The following is an 18,296-nucleotide window of genomic DNA, read 5'->3' on the forward strand; positions in this document are numbered from 1 at the left end:
TAAAGCACACCAACCAGTGTGTTCTCTCCTCTAGCAGGGAAAGTTCAGCTTTCCAAGACACAGTCAAGCTGGGCTGAATGGGCCTGCTCAGTCCACAATAGGTTTAATCTCCGCAACCGTGTAAAACCAAAACAAAAAACCACACTGTTTACTCTGGCAAAACTGAAACAAAAACTGAAAGGCATAAAAAGAAAATTCGGGGAAGAAGAGGTAGGAGGATTTGGAGGTAACAGCAGCAATGAGGGAGAAGTCATTCTTCTAAGTTCCCGTCTGTGAGCTGACACGTCTGCTGTGGTTTCCCACATCAGTGACTCAAACACCAAGCCTGAGGCCATAACTAACTTCGTGATAGCATTGGTTTGGGGGTCCAAACTGCAAACCCAGGTTTTCAGGAAGTGTCCCTAAACCCAAGTCCATCTCATTATATGGAAATATGCGTACACACACACACACACGCACACACACACACACAGAGCCTTACCCTGCTGTTCTATTAAATCAGCTTAAAATGTATGCTCTTCTGGTATTCTTTATTTTCTTACTTAGTTCCTTTTACTAAAAAACAAACAAACAAAAAACCATACAAAATACTTTTAATACATCTTAGAAAATTAGCAAAAAATTAAGAAAGTTCAGCAAATTACAGTGTACAATATTTAGGTAAGAATGTTTGCAAATTATAAATATTTTGCTCCCTCTCAACATAGCACATCACAAAAATACATTTTAAAACTTTTTTCATGATAATTCCTAGAAATGATCATATCCGTATTTATTAAGGAAAAGGCCTGATTAGGACAAGCATTCACACACTCCTGAAATGTTCTGTACAGTAACTACAAAAGTAAAACCAAGGGGTCTGTCTGTCAGCACGCTGACTGTTGAAACCATTTTAAATATGAGGAGGAATTCAGTTAGTATCAAAATATCATTCCAAATGGGATTTACTTAGTTCATCTCTGTGCTGTCTTTGATTCATAAGTATCTGTCTCAACCAATGCGTTGTTTAGAAGACTTCTGCCTCCTTGAGACAGTGCCGCTGGAGCCAGGGTGCCAGTCGGTCAGGCTGCATTAAACAGAAACCTGCACAACCAAATACATGGACTGTGACCACTTAGAACGAGGTCCACATGCGGGAGCAGTGACTTCTCCAGCAGAGCAGCAATGGTCAGAGGCATTCCGCGTCAGCTGCAGGCCACGGCAAGCAGACTGGCCTGTCTAGTTTAGAAACGAGCACTCAGAGGAGGAAACTCACTGCCAGGAAAACAACTGGCCAACTGGCTCCAGTCCGCAGAGGTTCCGACACTGGTGAGCTGAGCGCCCGCTCCCCGCCACACACGACAGATGGAGGGCACCACTGCGTCGTCTGGGCCCTGCCTCCTTCTGACAAGAAACTCAGAGCTAAAGGGAATTTCTAGAAGCAGAAGCTTTCAAAGAAAGCGCGAATAAAGCCTGAGGATGTTGACCTTTTTTTTCTCGGGTAAGCCCTTACTTGCAGGCAGGTAAGTAAGAAGGCTCCTTTAGTACACTGACCCCACAGGAGGCGCTGGAGGAAGGAGGGCTAGAAGCAGCAAAGCCAGGTCCTTTTGTCTTTAGCATCAAGCTTTCCAGCTCCGCTCGAAACCCACATGGCTCCGCTCACTCCGTGGCCTTCTTCCCCTTCCAGCTCTTCTCCCTCTCCTCCAGCTCTGCCTGGGTGAACGCGGCGGGGCCCCAGTTAGTGATCAGGTGAGCGTTTTTTGAGCCTAAGAGATAAACACACATCCAACATGGGAAGTATTATATTCTTCAATTAACATTATCATTTTCCACAGACAAAAGAGTAACTTTTCTACTTCATTTCTTCTCTGAGGAACATCCATAAAGATCAGACCAGCTGAAACAACCAGAAGATGTACACAAAGGGATTAACCAGGCCTTCTTATCTAGCAGAGAAATTTACCCTAAACAGCTGGGTTTCTGTGTATTTGGGCTAAGGGAGTCCTTTTTTTTTTTTTTAAAAAAAAACAATTCAACTACACAAATAAAACAGAAAAATGAACTGAATAGCTGATTATTTCAAAGAGTGTGTTACCTGGTTCTATCAATCGAATTAACCCTTCATGCTGGGCCACTTTGTCCTTCCAGCTCTTGGTCTTACTGGTTGCCATCTCCAGCTTCTTTTTAACTCCCTGGAACGAAAGCAGATTTGGGGCTATGCAAACGCACAGGTAGTTTAAGAGAAATAGCGACGACGGGGGGGCTTACCACACACCTGTGGATTATCTCATTAAGTCCTCACAGCCATAAGTAGCAGGAATCATTTTACCATCATTTTTCAGATGTGGAACCCAGGACTCAGAGCCGCTGAGTGACCTGCCTGAGGTCACATGGAGGCCCTAATTCACACTAATTACAGATGAATGTTTAAGATCCTTGTGTGTCAGTTACAGCTTTACCGCCTCTTGGCTCCAAATCTGCCCTTCATTGTCCTGCCTGTGATGACAGGACATTTGTCCCTTGCCAGCTGGCACCATTTAAGCTTTGTCAGTGGAAGGGCTGGCAGGACACTGGAGGAGGCAGGGGCTCTGCTTCCAGGCTCCACTGCACTCTTTTGGCAGCTCCTGCAGCACGTGGGACACCCATGGTACTCATCCCATTGGGTTTTAGTGGCACCTCCCCTGTGGGCAGCTTACACCAGTGCCCCAGAGGGCAGCGTCCCGGTGACAGCACCTCGCTGGGCTTTAGTGCCGTCCAGTGGGCCAAGGCCATGCCCTCTACAAGGGCTAGATCACAGCAGTGGGCTTAAGGGGCCCGAGGGGGAAGGGGGACCCTCTTCCAGATGTGTTCCTTCCCTGGTGCTCTGGGGGTGCTCCACCTCAGCCCCTGAGGCAGTGGTTGCTTCCTGGGCCTGCCATTCCTGCATTCTTACAAGTTTTCTTTGCTGCTTAGCAGGTAATCCCCTGTTACAGTTAATAGCTGTTTATGTTAAACTTTCCCGGTTCAAATTACTGTGTGGTTTCGGTCTCCTGATTGGACTCTGTTACGCCTCATCACCTGTAAAGACTTCTTGTAACTGAGCAGGACGCTATGGGGCCTTCACAGACAGACCCTTTCCCCATATCCTCTGCTTTAGCTCCTCTCTGAAGTGCCAAGATAACAGTACCTGATGCATATTTCCTGAGTTGTTTTTCAGATGCTAAAACCCCCCACCAAATGGACAAAATTCACTACTTGACAATCATGAGCATGTAGCCCCCAGACCAACTGGAGCCCAAGGATTGATCATCTTAACCCCTTAACCGCATCACACCGCCCTGTTACCTCACCATCAACCAATCAGAGCATCGTGCACGAGCTGATCACACACCCTCGGATGCCTCTCCCTCACCCTGCCTTTAAAAATGCTTTGCTGAAACCCCTCAGGGAGTTCCAGTGTCTTGAGTCGTCCTGAACTCCTTGCTTGGTGCCCTGCAGTAAACGCTGCACTTTCCTTCACCACAACCCGGGGTCAGTAGATTGGCTTTACTGCGCACAGGCAAGCAGACCCAAGCTTGATTCAATAACATCCTTACTTATAGATCAGCAAAATTCTTACACAGCTTCTTACAGTGAAGCAAATACTCTGTTGTTTGAAAATGTCTGCGTTTAAAGGCACGTGTTTGCAGAAGAGGCCTGACTACCTCGTACTGCTCAAGCGCTTGCTTCCGCTCCAGCTCCAACTGCTGCAGCTGCTCCATGGCTTCCTGGAGGGCCCGCTCCTTAAGGACGCGCTGGTTCTCCAGCTCCTGCTTCTCTGCCTCCGTTGTCTGAATTGCCTGTTGCTGCTCCAAGTGCCACTTCTCCAGTTCAGCCCTCTTGGAAGACTCTTCCTCCAGCAACCTGCAATGCAGAGAGCTCAGGATCCAACCCACCCGAGTCACCACACCGGACCCAGTGGATGACAGAGGCGCGTCAGAACAGCCTGGAGGTCACTTAACCCACCTCTCGTTTTACAAGAAGGAAACCAGGAGCCAGAGAGGCCCACGTTCACAAAGCTGGCAAGGTGACCATGGGGGCTGCTCCAATCTCTCCCCGTTTCACCCTTTTTAAATAAGTAAGTAAGTAAGTAAGTAAGTAAGTAAATAAATAAATAAATAAAGTGGAAGGCTTCATGGGCCAAGAGCTAAGTGTATTTTCTCAGCTAATGCTCACAATAAACTCAAGTATTATTAGTCTTCAGTTTTGAGACAGGGAAAGTGAGGCTGAAGGTTAAGTGACCTGGACTAGGTCACTCACCTGGCAGGCAGGGGGTGAGGCCAAGTTTTGAAACTTGCCTGGCTGCTACAATATTAAAACATTTTTCATCTAGTAAAAACCTATTACCAAGGAAAAATCCAACAAAGTAATGAAGGCAAGGGAAGAAGGAGCTGACAAAAGGTAAAATAAAAGCAGACACCATTTACTGACCAAGTACTGCGTGTCTGGCTCTTTCCCTTTATTACTGCTAATCCCCCACAATTCTGCAAGGTGTGACCATCCCTGCAGGTGAAGTCAAAGGGTTTAAAAGTATGATGCAGAAGCAGCAGTGGATTTCAGCCCAGGCCTGGGTGACTTCAAAATGTTATCTTTAATAACAGGCTACCTGTCTGAGAATATCCAGCTCTGCAGGTACGTAAATAATTAACATGCAGCCCAACCCGTACCCAAAGTATAGACAACGTGGTGAGATGCCAGCGCAGCACAGAATGCACCTCTACAGAACTGACCGCCAGAATTATGGGAACAAGTCACACAGTTTGCTCTTCTAAAATCAACAACAGCAGAAGTAACGTAACAGACTCTGCACCCCTGTCTGACCACCCCAACTCCTCCATCCCCAATCCCCTAGCTCTGTAAGCATTCCCTCTGCAACGTCCTACAGGGTGGTTCTACTCTGTGTGATGGACCACTCACTGCTTCACAAGCCAGGCCAGTTTATTTCTGGGCAGCCTTGATCCTTAGAAAGCTCTTTCTCAACTAAGACGAACTCTTCCATTCAATATCCCGTGTTCCACAAAGGGCCAATCTGCTGCCTCTGAGACGTCTTGGAGGCTGACATCCACAAGGGAACACAACACTGCCAATGTGGGCTGACCAGTGCAGTGTATTCACTGTCTCGGCATGTGTGTATTACACGCCATCCATGTGTCTTTCTAGGCACAAAGGATACAACAGTGAGCGAGACTGGAAGGACCCTGTTTCTTCATCCCAGTAGTTAAAGTACGGAGAGGAATAGACATTTGCAGGTTAGGCTGCCCAGCACTGAACCCCTTCATTTGTCTAGGGACTCAGCCACAATGGGATGGAAAGTAGGGCCCATCTCCCACCACAGAAGCCACAGGTCAGACCCTGTCCTTCTGCCCCTGGGCAGCCAGGGTGTGGAGGAAGCCCAAGCTGGACTTGGCTAAGCAGATGCCCTTTCCAGAACTTAGACTCTGAAGCAACTGACACAAAGAAGCAGAGACAGTGGAGAATTTATCTTGCTGGTGGCAGAAACATCCAGGGTTGAGTGATGGCAGAAGCAATGGGGACAACTGACCAAACAACCCACAGGCCAATGTTGGCACCAGTGGCATCCTTGCTGGACTTTTCCTGTGGCCTGTCTAGGCTGCCCAGCCTCCCTTGGTTCCTGCCTGTGTTCCAGGCCACCTGCCTTTCTGAGGAATTGGTAAACTTCTAAAGAACCTTCCAAGAAATTCTTTTATTGCTTTAGCTAACCCAAGTTGGTTTCTCTGGTTTGCAACAAGATGCCTGACTAAAGACTTGAAACTCTGAACCTCAGTTTCTTCATTTGTAAAAAAGGAATAGGAACTATAGTCACCATCAAAGGTTTGCTGGTCCATTAAAAGAAATAATGCATTAAGGTACTTAGAACAGTGCCTACCACATCGTAAGAGCTGAATCAAAATCAGCTCGTATTACTTAGGTGGGGCTATTACCTCACTTGCTCTGAGGGTATCTGAGGTGTTCCGCAATCATATCACAGGGAAGTTAACACCCTGAATCTTTTCAAATGAATTACTATTAAGTCAAGTCTCCTGGATCCTGTACTTGTTTGTTTATATTTTAAATTATCTTCTTGGTCTCAAGCCATCATTCCAGGCTTTCAATATCTTTTTTGAATGCTTATTTGACATTCTATATATTACATATCTCCCCCATCTGCAAATGAGATAAAGGAACAGAAACCAACACAGTCTGAGTGAGTACCAAATCCCAACATTAGGCTAAACATTTTGCATGCCCTATCTCTTATAAGCACAACCACCCTACCAGCTTAATTTATAGATAAGGAACTTAAGGCTGAAAGTAGTGAAGTAACTTATCTAAAATTACACAGAAACAAAGTCTTAGAGCTGGGAATCAAACCCAGACTTCACTCCAGGGCTCAGTCCCAACCTGTCTTCAAATACATGAAAAGTATTATCATGTGGAAGAGAGACTATCATTCCACTGGGCCCTATGAGTGGAGCTTAGATCCGTTCGTTCAGAAAAGACTCCTTGGTGCTTACTGGGTGCCAGACACCGCACCAGCTGTCGGGAATACAGATCTGAGAGTTCCCATGCAGGAGAAGCTAGAAAACCTTCAGGATTATACATCAAAAGAACACATCTTAATTTTAATGAAAAAAAATTACAAGTCAAGTTCTTGTATTTCAACAATTTACTATAAAAACTATTTCTAGGGAAACTTAAGACACTGACAGAGAAAGGAGAAAGGACCATCCATTGGAAGAACAATGAGATGCCAGACGTTCCAAGAATGACTTGCTAGTGTTTAAAGAAAGGACAGGAGGTTAAATAAAAACCCCCAACATACATCCTTGGCCCAAGACTACATTTCAGTTCATTAGTGCCAGACTTCAATGTTTCCATCTCAACTCCATGATGATGTCCCTTTATTTTCTACCCAGAAAGGCCTACCCTGAGGAGTGGGAGCAAAGAGAAAGCTCCCTCTGCCAATATGACAACATGTTCCTCTGAATCAGGCCCAGCCTCCTGTGACTTTGGGAAAGAGGTAGCTTCTCCTCACTTAAAAATGACCACTAGAGGGGGCAATTCTGTCCATTTCAAGTTCCAAAAACTAACTTGAAAGAAAAATAATGTACAATAGTAAAATTCATCAAATGGTCTTTATACACCAAGAAAAAGTAGTTAATTTTTGTGCAGTAATTTCAGCTTATTGGAGCAGAGCTGTATGTAGCAGTAATACTTGCATTCAAAAGGTTGAAACCATTCTGCCATTTACTTAAATCAGTATATAAAATAATTAGCCAGAGTTTTTTAAACAACAACATTCATGCCTGGATGGTGTGGATGCTCCTATCCACAGTTACTATGATTCAGTACATTTATGATAGGCCCTACATGTGTATTTTTTTTAAAGCTTTATAGGTGATTCTGATACTTACCACTGGTTAAAAACTACTAGTTTCAATTATCCAAAACTGTCTCTTATTCAAAACATCACTCATTCTATAAACATGAAATAAAAACATCTTAATACATTTCTAGAGTTATCTGGTTCCCTATGCGATCTAATCTCTGCTGTGTTGTAATTAACCTCCCTCAAAACTGCAGAGAAATATATATAGCATACCTCCCATGAATTCTCTGCACAAAGGCAATATATAAACTCTCAACATGTCCCTTAGAATGTCTCTTTTGGAAGTCACATGAGACTCAAACCTTCCCACACCGTGGGTGGTGTGCTCACATCAGTGCCCAAAGGCACCTGGATGGTAGTCCCAGCACCTGGCTAGCACCACAGTACAACAAACGCACACATGTGGGACCCATAAATGCCAGGCAATATACTAAGCATTTAATTTTCTATTTAGAAGATAATTTTTTCCTTAAAAGAATCAAAATTTTCAAAACCTAATGAGTTTATTTTTGAAGTTATTTTTGGCAACATACAGGACAAAGAAACCTCCCTCTTTCTCTCTTCCCCACCCAAAGATTAAAAGAACATCTTGGTTGCTCTATGGGTGGAATGGCAGCCATGGAAAATCTACCCCAGCTCACCCCATAAATGGTCCCCAAACAGGGGGTGTAGCTCAAAGCATAAAGTGACTGACCAGCTGCTGCTACAGGTAAACAGTTTTTAGTGCTACATCTCCTGACAAGATGTCTTACGGAAAGCAAACAGGGAAGCAAGTTAGAAAGTGGGAGAGGGTAGCTCAGATTTGCTCTTTGGGGTCTTCATTCTACTCTGTCCTCCCTGCTGCTACAAAGGCCAAAAACTGAAAGTTCTCCTCTGGGATCATGAGTATCATAAATAGTAAACCTGACCTTTTTAAAAGCTCCAAGGGAAAAAAAAAAACAACAAAACTAGGTTTCAAGAACTTCTAAAACTAATACTTCAAGTACAAATTATTTAAGGAATGTCACCGATCCTGAATGACCAAACGGAAACTGCTTAGCTCCTCATTACCCTCCAAAGTGGCTGCAACTCTGGCCAGAAGCAGGCACCTGCCTGCACACATGTTTCTCAGATCTGGAACATGTGGAAGAAACCAGGTTCTCACCAGATCTGATCCTGGGTCCTTGACACTGTAGGATATGACTAAGGGCACCCCCATCAAACACATCCACCCGACTGCTCTGAAACAGATGTAAGGCCTGTCTTTAGCCCCAGAAGCGAGGGTCTTCCAGAGTCCCAGATTCCCGGAGAATATATAACCCAGCCAGCCAAGCCTCCAGGGTCTCTCCAATCTGGCAGAGACACCCTCCTCTCTGGCAGCCCTAGAAGGTGTACGAGCCCAGGCAAAGCACGTGAAGCACAGTGGATGAGCTGATCTGGCACCTGGCCTGAAGCTTCCGCACAGTCTCTTCATCTTGCCGGGCCTGTCTCTCATCTTCAAGAGCCTCCTGCAGCTTCAGGTACATGTCTTCCAGCTCCCGGACCCGCTGCAAATACTGTTCCAGTTCAGAGGACTTTTGGGCAACCTGTTCTTCCATCTGCTGCCTGATCTGATGGTATATAAAAGGGTCATGTTTAAACTCAGATTGACTTCACCCCCCGGAAAAGCCTCCCGCCGCTCCACCACCATCCTGAGCAAAGCCACAGCTCACAGCCCACAGCTGCAGCCCATCAGGGCTGCAGGGCCCCGTTCTTTGCTCCCTGAAGACGGAGGAAGTGAGAGCACCACTCCCAGCACCAACACCGACTCCAAGACCACAACGAAAGGGCCCAGTCACGCAGACTACAGCCCCAGCGCCACTCTCCTGCCCTGGTGGACTTCTCATCCCTTTCACTCCACATTTCAAACTCAAGAAAAAAATATTCCCCTGTATAATTTCTCTTTAAACCCCTTTCTTTGTTAAAGCTACAACCTCTTTACCAGTAGAGTCTTCTCTAAAAGGAATGAACCTATTCCCAGGCAGAATGGCCAAAGGGTTGAAATAAAGAGAAGAAAGGCTGCTCTGCAGTGAGCCCTCCTACACTCACCTGGCTGCCTAGCACCCCTCCTCTCTCCCTCCCTGTAGGGCACCTTCAGCTCTGCGAGACCTCATGCAGTTAACTAGTGTTCTAACAAGCTTATGGTTTCTCCCTTCTGGATTAAAGAGTTCTGAATCTTCGCCTTAAAAGTTAAAAGACAAGGACACCCTAAATACAATATTGTACACCTTAGCATACCCCTCTGCAGTTTACAAGGTATTCTCACTTGCATTAGCTTACCTCATCCCCATTAGGGTCCTGAGAGGTCATGTGACTAGCCCCCTAATTTGAAGAAGAGAAACTAACGCTCATAAGAAGGAGCAGAGAGGACAGGAACCCAGATCTTCTGGCTGCGAGTGCAGCCCCCTCTCAGACCACATGTGTCTTCCTCTCCCAGCACAAAGCGTCTACTTCAACTCTAAGCAGCAAAAGGTTGCTACAGGAAACGTCACAGCACCTATTTAATAGGCCCTGGGCTCAGCCCTCTCCCACGCACTGTAACTCAACGTGAGGAGACCTGTGTTCCAATCAACCAGCTCACTACCTGAGGCAACCTGGATCTTGGGTCTCTGGGGGATGGAAGCCTTAAGATGAGTCAGAGCGGCCCAGAGCAGCAGACCAGCATTCACGTGTTCTCATGACTTGAGAAACCCCTCACTTTAATAATTATACCAGGATGGGAGAGGCTGCCCCAGGCAAACTAAGACATAGAGTCATCCTACCTACAGTACTTGTCACCCCATTCCATACATTTCTCCTTTGGGGTCTTGAGGGCAAGGTTTCTCTTTACATCCCTGGCACAGTGCCTGGCACACAGAAGGTGCTGAATAAACCGATAATGAATGAATAACAAACACGTAACTTCCCCAACGGCCCAATGCAAGGCAGCAGCAGAGCCAAGCTGGCAAGACGGCCTCACTCCAGCCTCCTGGGTCCTCACCCTTCCACCACCCGTCCTCGCCCCTCTGCTAACCCGGGCTGGCTCTGGGAGTTAGGAGTTGCGGCAGCCTGTCCCCAGGCCAGCGGTACTCACAAGCTTCTCCCGCTCCAGCTCTGTGCTGAACCTGGCCTGCAGCTCCACTTGAGTCTGAAGGCGCTTCTTTTCTTCTTCTGCTGCCCGAGATGCTGCTTCTTCCAGTTTCTGCCCCAAAACCCATCCACAGAAAAGCAGGAAATGTTACAGTGGAAGTGCATTTGGAGAGAAACGGTTACATTTAAACACAGTGGAGAAGCCAAACATTCTTGATGTTCAATAAAGACAGAAGAAAAACATATAGATCCACTGGAATTCCATTCCAACAATTTACGCAGTCAATATACAAAACTAGTTAGGTAAATGAATGACTCTTAGTAAGTCTGAACAACATTCTGCAAAGAAAATTTTAGTATAGTCATTAGTTAAATTCACTTGCAAATGCATTTGTGAGGTTTGAATCTATTTTCTGAGCTCGTCCTATACAGTTTCATCATCTTAACATTATTCCTTAAAACTTTCACCAGAACTCAACTTCCCAAAGGGTGGCATGAGGAACTCCATGGACACTTTCCCCAGAGAAACAATAATTAGAAAAAAAAAAAAAACTATTTAAAATCTCTTGGAATTATCCTAAAAGCATACAGCAAATGGAGAACATTTATACAAGGAAACCAACTAAATCTCAGCAAGGACATCTACGTGAAAGTCTATGGCATTTGAGCCATGGTGCAGGCCCTTCTCTACACCCCCAGTGACAGTGAGAAGGAGGCTCTACCCCATGGCCATGGAACCAAGAACACCAGACTCCCTCTCTCCGCAGCGCCCAGTCTAGGGCTACGTTAGAGACAAAAAGAAAAAGTTCCCTGCCACTTAAGTAAACAAAGGATTTTGCACCATCAAGCCATCAGCCACTGCCACTGCCCCATGTGTGCCCTGAGGGGAATTCAGGATGGAGAAAAACAATACTGGCCCTAGATAATTAAGACGCACATCTAAGAAATAATCTTAATCAGCCCAGACTTGTGTCTTCCCATATATAGAGAAGCACTAAAATCATTAACTTGAGATATCTGGTTTTTGTGATTAGCAGTAACTACATGGTTCTTTTTTCCCCCAGCAAAAACTCCTAAACAACCTGGCTCTTCCCTTACCTCTTTGAAGGTTAAGGTTTTGAAGATTAGTTCCTCAGAGCTGAAAGGCTCCCTCCCGGGCTGCAGTCCCTCAGTAAGGTCCCCAAATAAAACATAACTCTCAACTTTCAGGTTTTGCGGTTTTTTGTTTGTTTGTTTTTTGTTTTTCAGTTGACAAGACCAGCAGACTAAACCACAAGCCAGCTAGAAGTCCGACAGAGGAAACCAGGAGAAGACAGCAAAGAAGAGCCGCCATGTAGTAGGAGTAAGTCTCAAAGACAGGCCCCCAGGACTACATGTGGGTCTGAATTTAAATATCAGACTGTGGGGCAAGTTAGGCCCCAGGGCACTGCTGCAGGCGGTAGAGCAGTCAGTGTGAGATGAACAAGTGGATGTCATACCAACAGGGGCAGCCGGCTTAACAGGAGACGAGACGGCCAAACAGCCCTGCTGCCATATACAAAAATAAACTCACAATGGATTAAAGACCTGAATGTAAGACTGGACACCATAAAACTCCTAGAGGAAAACACAGGCAGAACACTCTTTGCTGTAAATTGCTGCAACATTTCTTTGATCCACCTCCCAAATGAAATAAAAGCAAAAATAATTGGACCTAATTAAACTTAAAGGCTTTTTGCACAGCAAAGGAAACCACTGACAAAACAAAAAGACAACCTACAGAATGGGAGAAAATATTTGCAAATGATATAATTGATAAAGGATTAATATGCAACATTTGTAAACAGCTCACACAACTCAACACCAAAAAACAAACAACCCAAACCCTTATACACTATCGTTGGGAATGTTAAGTTGGTGCCATCACTGTGGAAAACAGTATGGAGGTTCCTCAAAATAGTAAAAACAGAACTATCACATGGCCCAGCAATTCCACTCCAGGTATATATCTGAGAAAAACTTACATACTGTATTCTATTTATATGACAATTTGGAAAAGGCAAAAATGTAGGGACAGAAAACACATCAGCGGTTTCCAGGGGTCAGGAGTAAGGGGAGAGTCTAAACACAAGGGGCAGCATGAAGGAATTCTTCCAGGTACTGGAATTGTTCTGTGATGGTTTCAAGAATCTCAGCACTTGTAAAAACTCATAAAACTATACCATGATACTGCGATTTACAGTAAGTAATACATATATTCACTCTTGTGAACTGAAATATGTGTATCAGTTTCTGGCACAGGTCTCCCCAAATCTTTGTAATTTCCTAAGTGTTGAGAGTGATAATGAAGTGACTTCTAGAAAGCACCTATGGATGGGGCTAGTTCCAATGGAGCCAACCATGTGATTAGAGAGTTGGAATTTTCAGTCCTACCCTCTGACCTCTGGGGCTGGAAGATGAGTCAATCACCAGTGCTAAAGATTTAATCAATCATGCCTATGCAATGACTCCTCCATAAAAACCCAAAGGCACAGGGTTCACAGAGCTTCCAGGTTGGTGAACACATGGAGATTTGGGGAGAGTGATGCGCCTGGAGAGGGCATAAAAGCTCCATGCCCTTTCCCCACACCTTGCCCTACACATCTCTCCCATCTGGCCGTCCCTGAGTTATATCCTTTTATAAGAAATCAGTGACTAGTAAGTAAAATGTGTCTGAGTTCTGTGAGCCACTCTAAGCAAATTAATCGAACTTGAGGAGGAGGGTTGTAAAAACCTCTGATTTATAGCCAGTTGCTCAGAAGTGAAGGTAACAACCTGGACTTGCAACTGGCATCTGAAGTCCAAGGAGGAGAACCTCCACTCTGTCAGTCAGAAGCCCAGGTCACAACCTGGGCGTGGGACTGGCACCTGAGGCGGGGGCTGGGGGGTAGCGGGTGTCCAGTCTTGTGGGGCTGAACCCTGTGGAACCTGATGTCATCTGCTGGCAGACAGTGTCAAAGCTCAGCTGAACTCTCACACACCCTGCTAGTGTCTGAGCGCTGCTGACTGTACATCTGGGGAACTCCCTCCCCTACCCACGCTGGAACTGGTCCCACAAACATTTTATATACATGAACCTTGAATCTTACTGGTTTTCTTTTTTTTAATTACAAAGAAGGAAAGGATAGTAGAGCTTCTGAAATACTGGCAATATTCCATTTAGCCTGGGTAAGTAGTTTCAGGGGTCTTCACTTTATGATTATTCATATATACAAATTTAACACTCTCTTCTGTATGTATGACTTTTTTCATAATTTTTTAAAATTACAAAAGAAGGACACTAAGCCCAGATCCCTGCTTCTGCTGTGCACAGAAGGAATGGAGGAAGCGGTGTTCATCCTGGCCTACTCAGGGAGTTTCACAGAAAATGCATGGCAGCAGGAAGAAGCAAGATGCAAGAGAGATTCAGGGGGAAGGGCACAGGACCTGGGGAGCTGCTTTTAGAATGCAGGTGTGCTGGACAGGAACAACTATTTCTAAGATTGTACGCCCATCTGGTTCGTAAGATTATAAAAGTACTAGAAAAGTCTTTACTCGTCAGTCTACTCAGAGGAAGTCAGCACAGAGTGTGGCATTTCCAGGGGCTGCAAAGGGAGAACCCCACCAGGAATGTGGGGGCCTTGAACTATGGGCAACTCCCACATCCCAGGGCAAAGGTGCTGTACAGGAGGACACAAAAGGATGAGCTTGTGGTTAGCAGGTGACCACTGATTCAAGATAGACGGGCACAACCCAGAGGCACCTCAAATAAAAACCACGTCCACACACTGCAGCCTCAGCACCACCCCCGAACCGTGATGAACACACCAAGGAGCAAGGTTTCCCAATGATTGTCAACTCTGCCACACAGCCTGAGGTACTCAACCTCCTAGCCCTGAGATGGAAACAGATGCTGACCCAGACTGTATCTTTGACTCCAAATAGTATGTAAAACCCACAATTTTTAACACTCACGTTCCTCATGAGTTAAGATGGGGGCAAAAAGGGTAAAATTGGAAAAGCAAGACACCCAAAAGTGACGTTGACATCCTTAGGGAGATACAATTTCTCATCTTTCTCTGACAAAATTCAACTGTGCTCATTGTTCTCTAAATGTTCTTTTCTGGTCAGTCAAATGTCCTTGCTGCCCTGAGACCCTCATACTTTGAAGGGCTGGGAAAACTAGGACGTCTCACTCCATGGTCTAGATGCACTTGCTGCGAGCACAGTTCATCAAAAAAAACCCCGACGGTTGTGTTCTTCTGTCTCGGTGAAATCAAAGCTGCAGCGGAACGCGAGGCGCCCCAGCCCAGCGTCCACCCACCTTCCTCACGGTCTCCAGCTCCTGCTGCTTGTTTTCATTTGCCGCCTGGAGCTCCTTCATCTGTCGCTCCAGCTCCTCCTGCTCAGCCAGCAGCTTCTTTCGGAGTTCTTTCCGACGCTGGCGGGCTTCTTTGTGTGGTGGGGGGCTGCCCAGCTTCAACAGATGGATAGTAGACTGGATGGCTGTGAAAGGTGTAGGAGAAAAAATGGGAATTTATTCTTTGTAAGACTAACGTGTAAATGGCATCGTGGGAAGAAAACCAGAAACCCAGGAGAGGTTCTGCTTCTGCCACTGAGCAGCAGTGTGACCATGAGCAAATCACATAACCTCTTACAGCATCAGTTTCTCACCTCTAAGATGAGAGAGATGATCTCTAAAGTCCCTTCCAGGTCTCAAGTTCCATAACTGCCTATCTGTCCTTAAACAGATACTTGATTTGGGAATATCGCACATATTTGAGGAACTTAGAACACGGCTTTCAACCTGCTTCTCTATACTTCCCAAAAGGTCAAATAAGAACGAGACATAGTAAGGGCTGAGATTCAGAGTTCCTGGAATCTGACTTGCTACCTGCTGTGTTCAGCCTGCCCCTCCCTACGCGTTATGAAACCATCTCCCTATACACTTCCTTCCCGACATGGCAACAGCAGCTTCCATGTATTGAATACTTGCTTATATACACCCTTTACGTGCGTTACCTAATTTTTATATGAAATCTGATCTCTCCTACTTGTTTCAGTTATTTAAATAGCTAGAACTTTCACACTGTTCAAATTTAAAAGCATGGAAGGACATGAAAGTCTCCCTCCTACTCCTGTCCCCAAGTACTGAGCTCCCCACTCCACTGGCCACTAACGTTAACGGTTTCTGCATGTCTCTCCTGAGATACTTCAAGCAAGCACAAATAAACATGTATATATGTCCTCCACCTTCTGTTGACACAAATGGTGGCATAATGCACTCTTCAGAGTCTTGGTTTGTCCACTGAATTTACCTTGGAGACCTTTCCATATCAGTCCACACACATGAAGCACGGCACAGTTCTCCACTGTGTAGCTGTACCATAATCTATTTAACCATTGCCCAATTAATGGACATTTGTTTGTAATCTAACACAAACATTTCTGCAATGATGTGTCATTTTCAAAATGTGCGAGTTTGTCTTCATTATCTAATTATTAACCCTCACAACAACCCTGAGAGGCAGGCACTATAATTAGCCCCACTCCACAGAAGAGGAAAGCCGCTACAGAATCCCTAACTCAACCCAGCGACCCAGGAAAGAGGATTCAGACCCAGCCAGGAATCCTTACCTCAAACTCTTAAACCACATCAAAGTGACCACAATGTTCAATAAAACAATTTTGCCTATGTTCAAGAATATAACACTCAGAATCCCCTTTCATGATTAAAAAGAAAATCTCATCAATTGTATTTCATTCTTTACTAATTTTGGAGTAATACTTTACCTTAAAAGTTGTGAAATCAAAAGTTTGTGTTCTTGAGATAAATGTTTGAAACTAGTGATTACTTGTGAAAGTAACAGCTCTTGAAAATTACTTGAAGTATTCAAAACCAATTGCATAATTCCTCTTTTGTTTTACATATTACTAAGTACTCAAAAAGGCCACTTTAAAATTCTTTACAGTCCTTAAATGGGGGAAATTCCATAGTCTTTAAATAATAAGAGTAAATAAAACCTAAAATGTCCAGTTTATAATTTTCCCACAGTTTATAAGTTCATTAGGCAAACAAAATTGATGAAAATTTGGGGAACTCTTCTCAATTTGTTTTTTTTTAGCTATGGTGTTTCACATAGAAATAACTATAGACAATGAGAAAACAAAGCCTTGGTATATTTAATATGATTCAAAAACAGAAAGTCAGAGCTCTCATCTTATATCATGACAAATGATCTTACCTTGAATCCACTCTTGTTTCTTCTTCTTATCTGAAGCACTGATTTCAAAGGTCTTATCAAAACATTTTATGAGAAAAAGGCATTTCTTTCCATCTTTGTCAGGCAAGGACTAAAACAGAAACCAAAATTAGTCTTTCAAATTTTATTTTCAAATGTTTAGATTAAATTCAATCCTAATTATTTACACAAAAAGTACCCATAACTTAATATTACTGATTTATTAATGCTGCCCCTTAGGCAACATCACTTAAGGTAAAAATGACCCCTGATTAATATACTACATCTAGACTTGGAGAACCAGCAACACCTGATGGGCCATGCTTTGGGCTTTCGTGAGCGCAGCAACTCCTGTACCAGAGCATGTCTCTTACAGAACCCTGGAAGATGTACCCATGGAATTGTTAAAACAGGTGTTGTCTCCTATGGGATATGAGGCTTCTAACCCAGGGTGATTCCCACGCCCTCCTGATGCGTCTCTCCCTTCCTTGCACCAGGGATGCTGCTGCTGGCAAGCTACAATTCCCGTCCTGTACGCTTACAAGTAGACTGGTATGACCTATGGTAATCTCATGAGTCTCTATGTTTAGTTGAGTCTAAGAAGACCCCTTCCTGAGAACTGCACACCCTAAGACATTAACATACACCATCTCATCCGTGAAAACACATTATCATTTATGAATGAGATCTTAGGTACTTTAAATGTTCTTCAACAAATACAGACACGGTAATAGTTCACATATAAATTAAAAACTCAAGATTTTATGTTCTTGAGGGCTTCACTTCTTTTTACAGGATAGCAGCTGTGAATAAAGTGTCCTAAAGTCACCCTAAGTATTCAAAGCAATGCTCACAGCTTCTTTTGGTTTATTTATTACACTCAAAATGGCCAAGGTATATGGTATATTCATGATTTCAAACACTGTCTTACTGATTTTTTTTTGCTTTGTTGTCTTATTTATAACTATTTTATTCAACAAATGATTCCTTAAATCATTTAAGGAATGAGATTTAATCCCTATACTTTCTTCTTGAGTATAAGACAGAAAATAAATTCACATTAGAAAAATATTTTGTCAGTTACCTCTACTTTTTGGTTCAGAAACTATGGCAACTGTATTGCCTATATTATTTTGGAAATATAAATTTTAAGATTATTTATAAGGCTCTGGAGTCCAGAAGAAGGAAGATAAACTACTTGAACAGCAGGGGGCAGCACGGGAAAGAGGTTAACAGTTGACTCTTACCTCTACACAGCAGTTCTCATCCAAGAGAATGTCTCCTTTCTTATCTTTCAGATCCTCACTCACATAGTAAGAGATTATGCTGGGTTTTAGTACAAACCAGCGTTCAGTCCAGTTTTTCCGTCTATGGCCTTTTTTCATCATGTAACCCTATGAAAGATCAAATCTAATATAAATGCCCATCCTTCTATTTATAAGAGCTGATTATCTCTTCCTTGATATTCTTGCCTACTCCATTATCTGATGTATGCATGGTGTTGAACACATGAATATCAATGGTTCTTGCCCTTTGTGGATCATGAGCCTTTGAGGAACTATGAAGTCAGGGCACTGTACCCA

The 18,296-nt window shown here is 44.2% G+C and overlaps 1 protein-coding gene across 1 annotated transcript in view; it reads right to left on the bottom strand.

The window, feature by feature from the left end:
* Window positions 1-513: 513 nt before the first annotated feature.
* Window positions 514-18,296, bottom strand: part of SWAP70 (switching B cell complex subunit SWAP70) — a 59,504-nt gene continuing 41,721 nt past the window's right edge. Inside the window, exons 5-12 of the mRNA XM_010977156.3 lie at window positions 17,961-18,107; window positions 16,717-16,825; window positions 14,796-14,977; window positions 10,479-10,586; window positions 8,810-8,976; window positions 3,663-3,861; window positions 2,075-2,171; window positions 514-1,745 (exon numbers count right to left, since the gene is read on the bottom strand). Coding sequence (XP_010975458.1) covers window positions 1,639-1,745; window positions 2,075-2,171; window positions 3,663-3,861; window positions 8,810-8,976; window positions 10,479-10,586; window positions 14,796-14,977; window positions 16,717-16,825; window positions 17,961-18,107 — 1,116 coding nt within the window. The 3' untranslated portion in view covers window positions 514-1,638. The remainder of the gene's footprint in view (window positions 1,746-2,074; window positions 2,172-3,662; window positions 3,862-8,809; window positions 8,977-10,478; window positions 10,587-14,795; window positions 14,978-16,716; window positions 16,826-17,960; window positions 18,108-18,296) is intronic.

This window comes from Camelus dromedarius, chromosome 12 (assembly GCF_036321535.1).
Source record: "Camelus dromedarius isolate mCamDro1 chromosome 12, mCamDro1.pat, whole genome shotgun sequence".
In the NCBI taxonomy this organism is placed as follows: Eukaryota; Metazoa; Chordata; class Mammalia; order Artiodactyla; family Camelidae; genus Camelus; species Camelus dromedarius.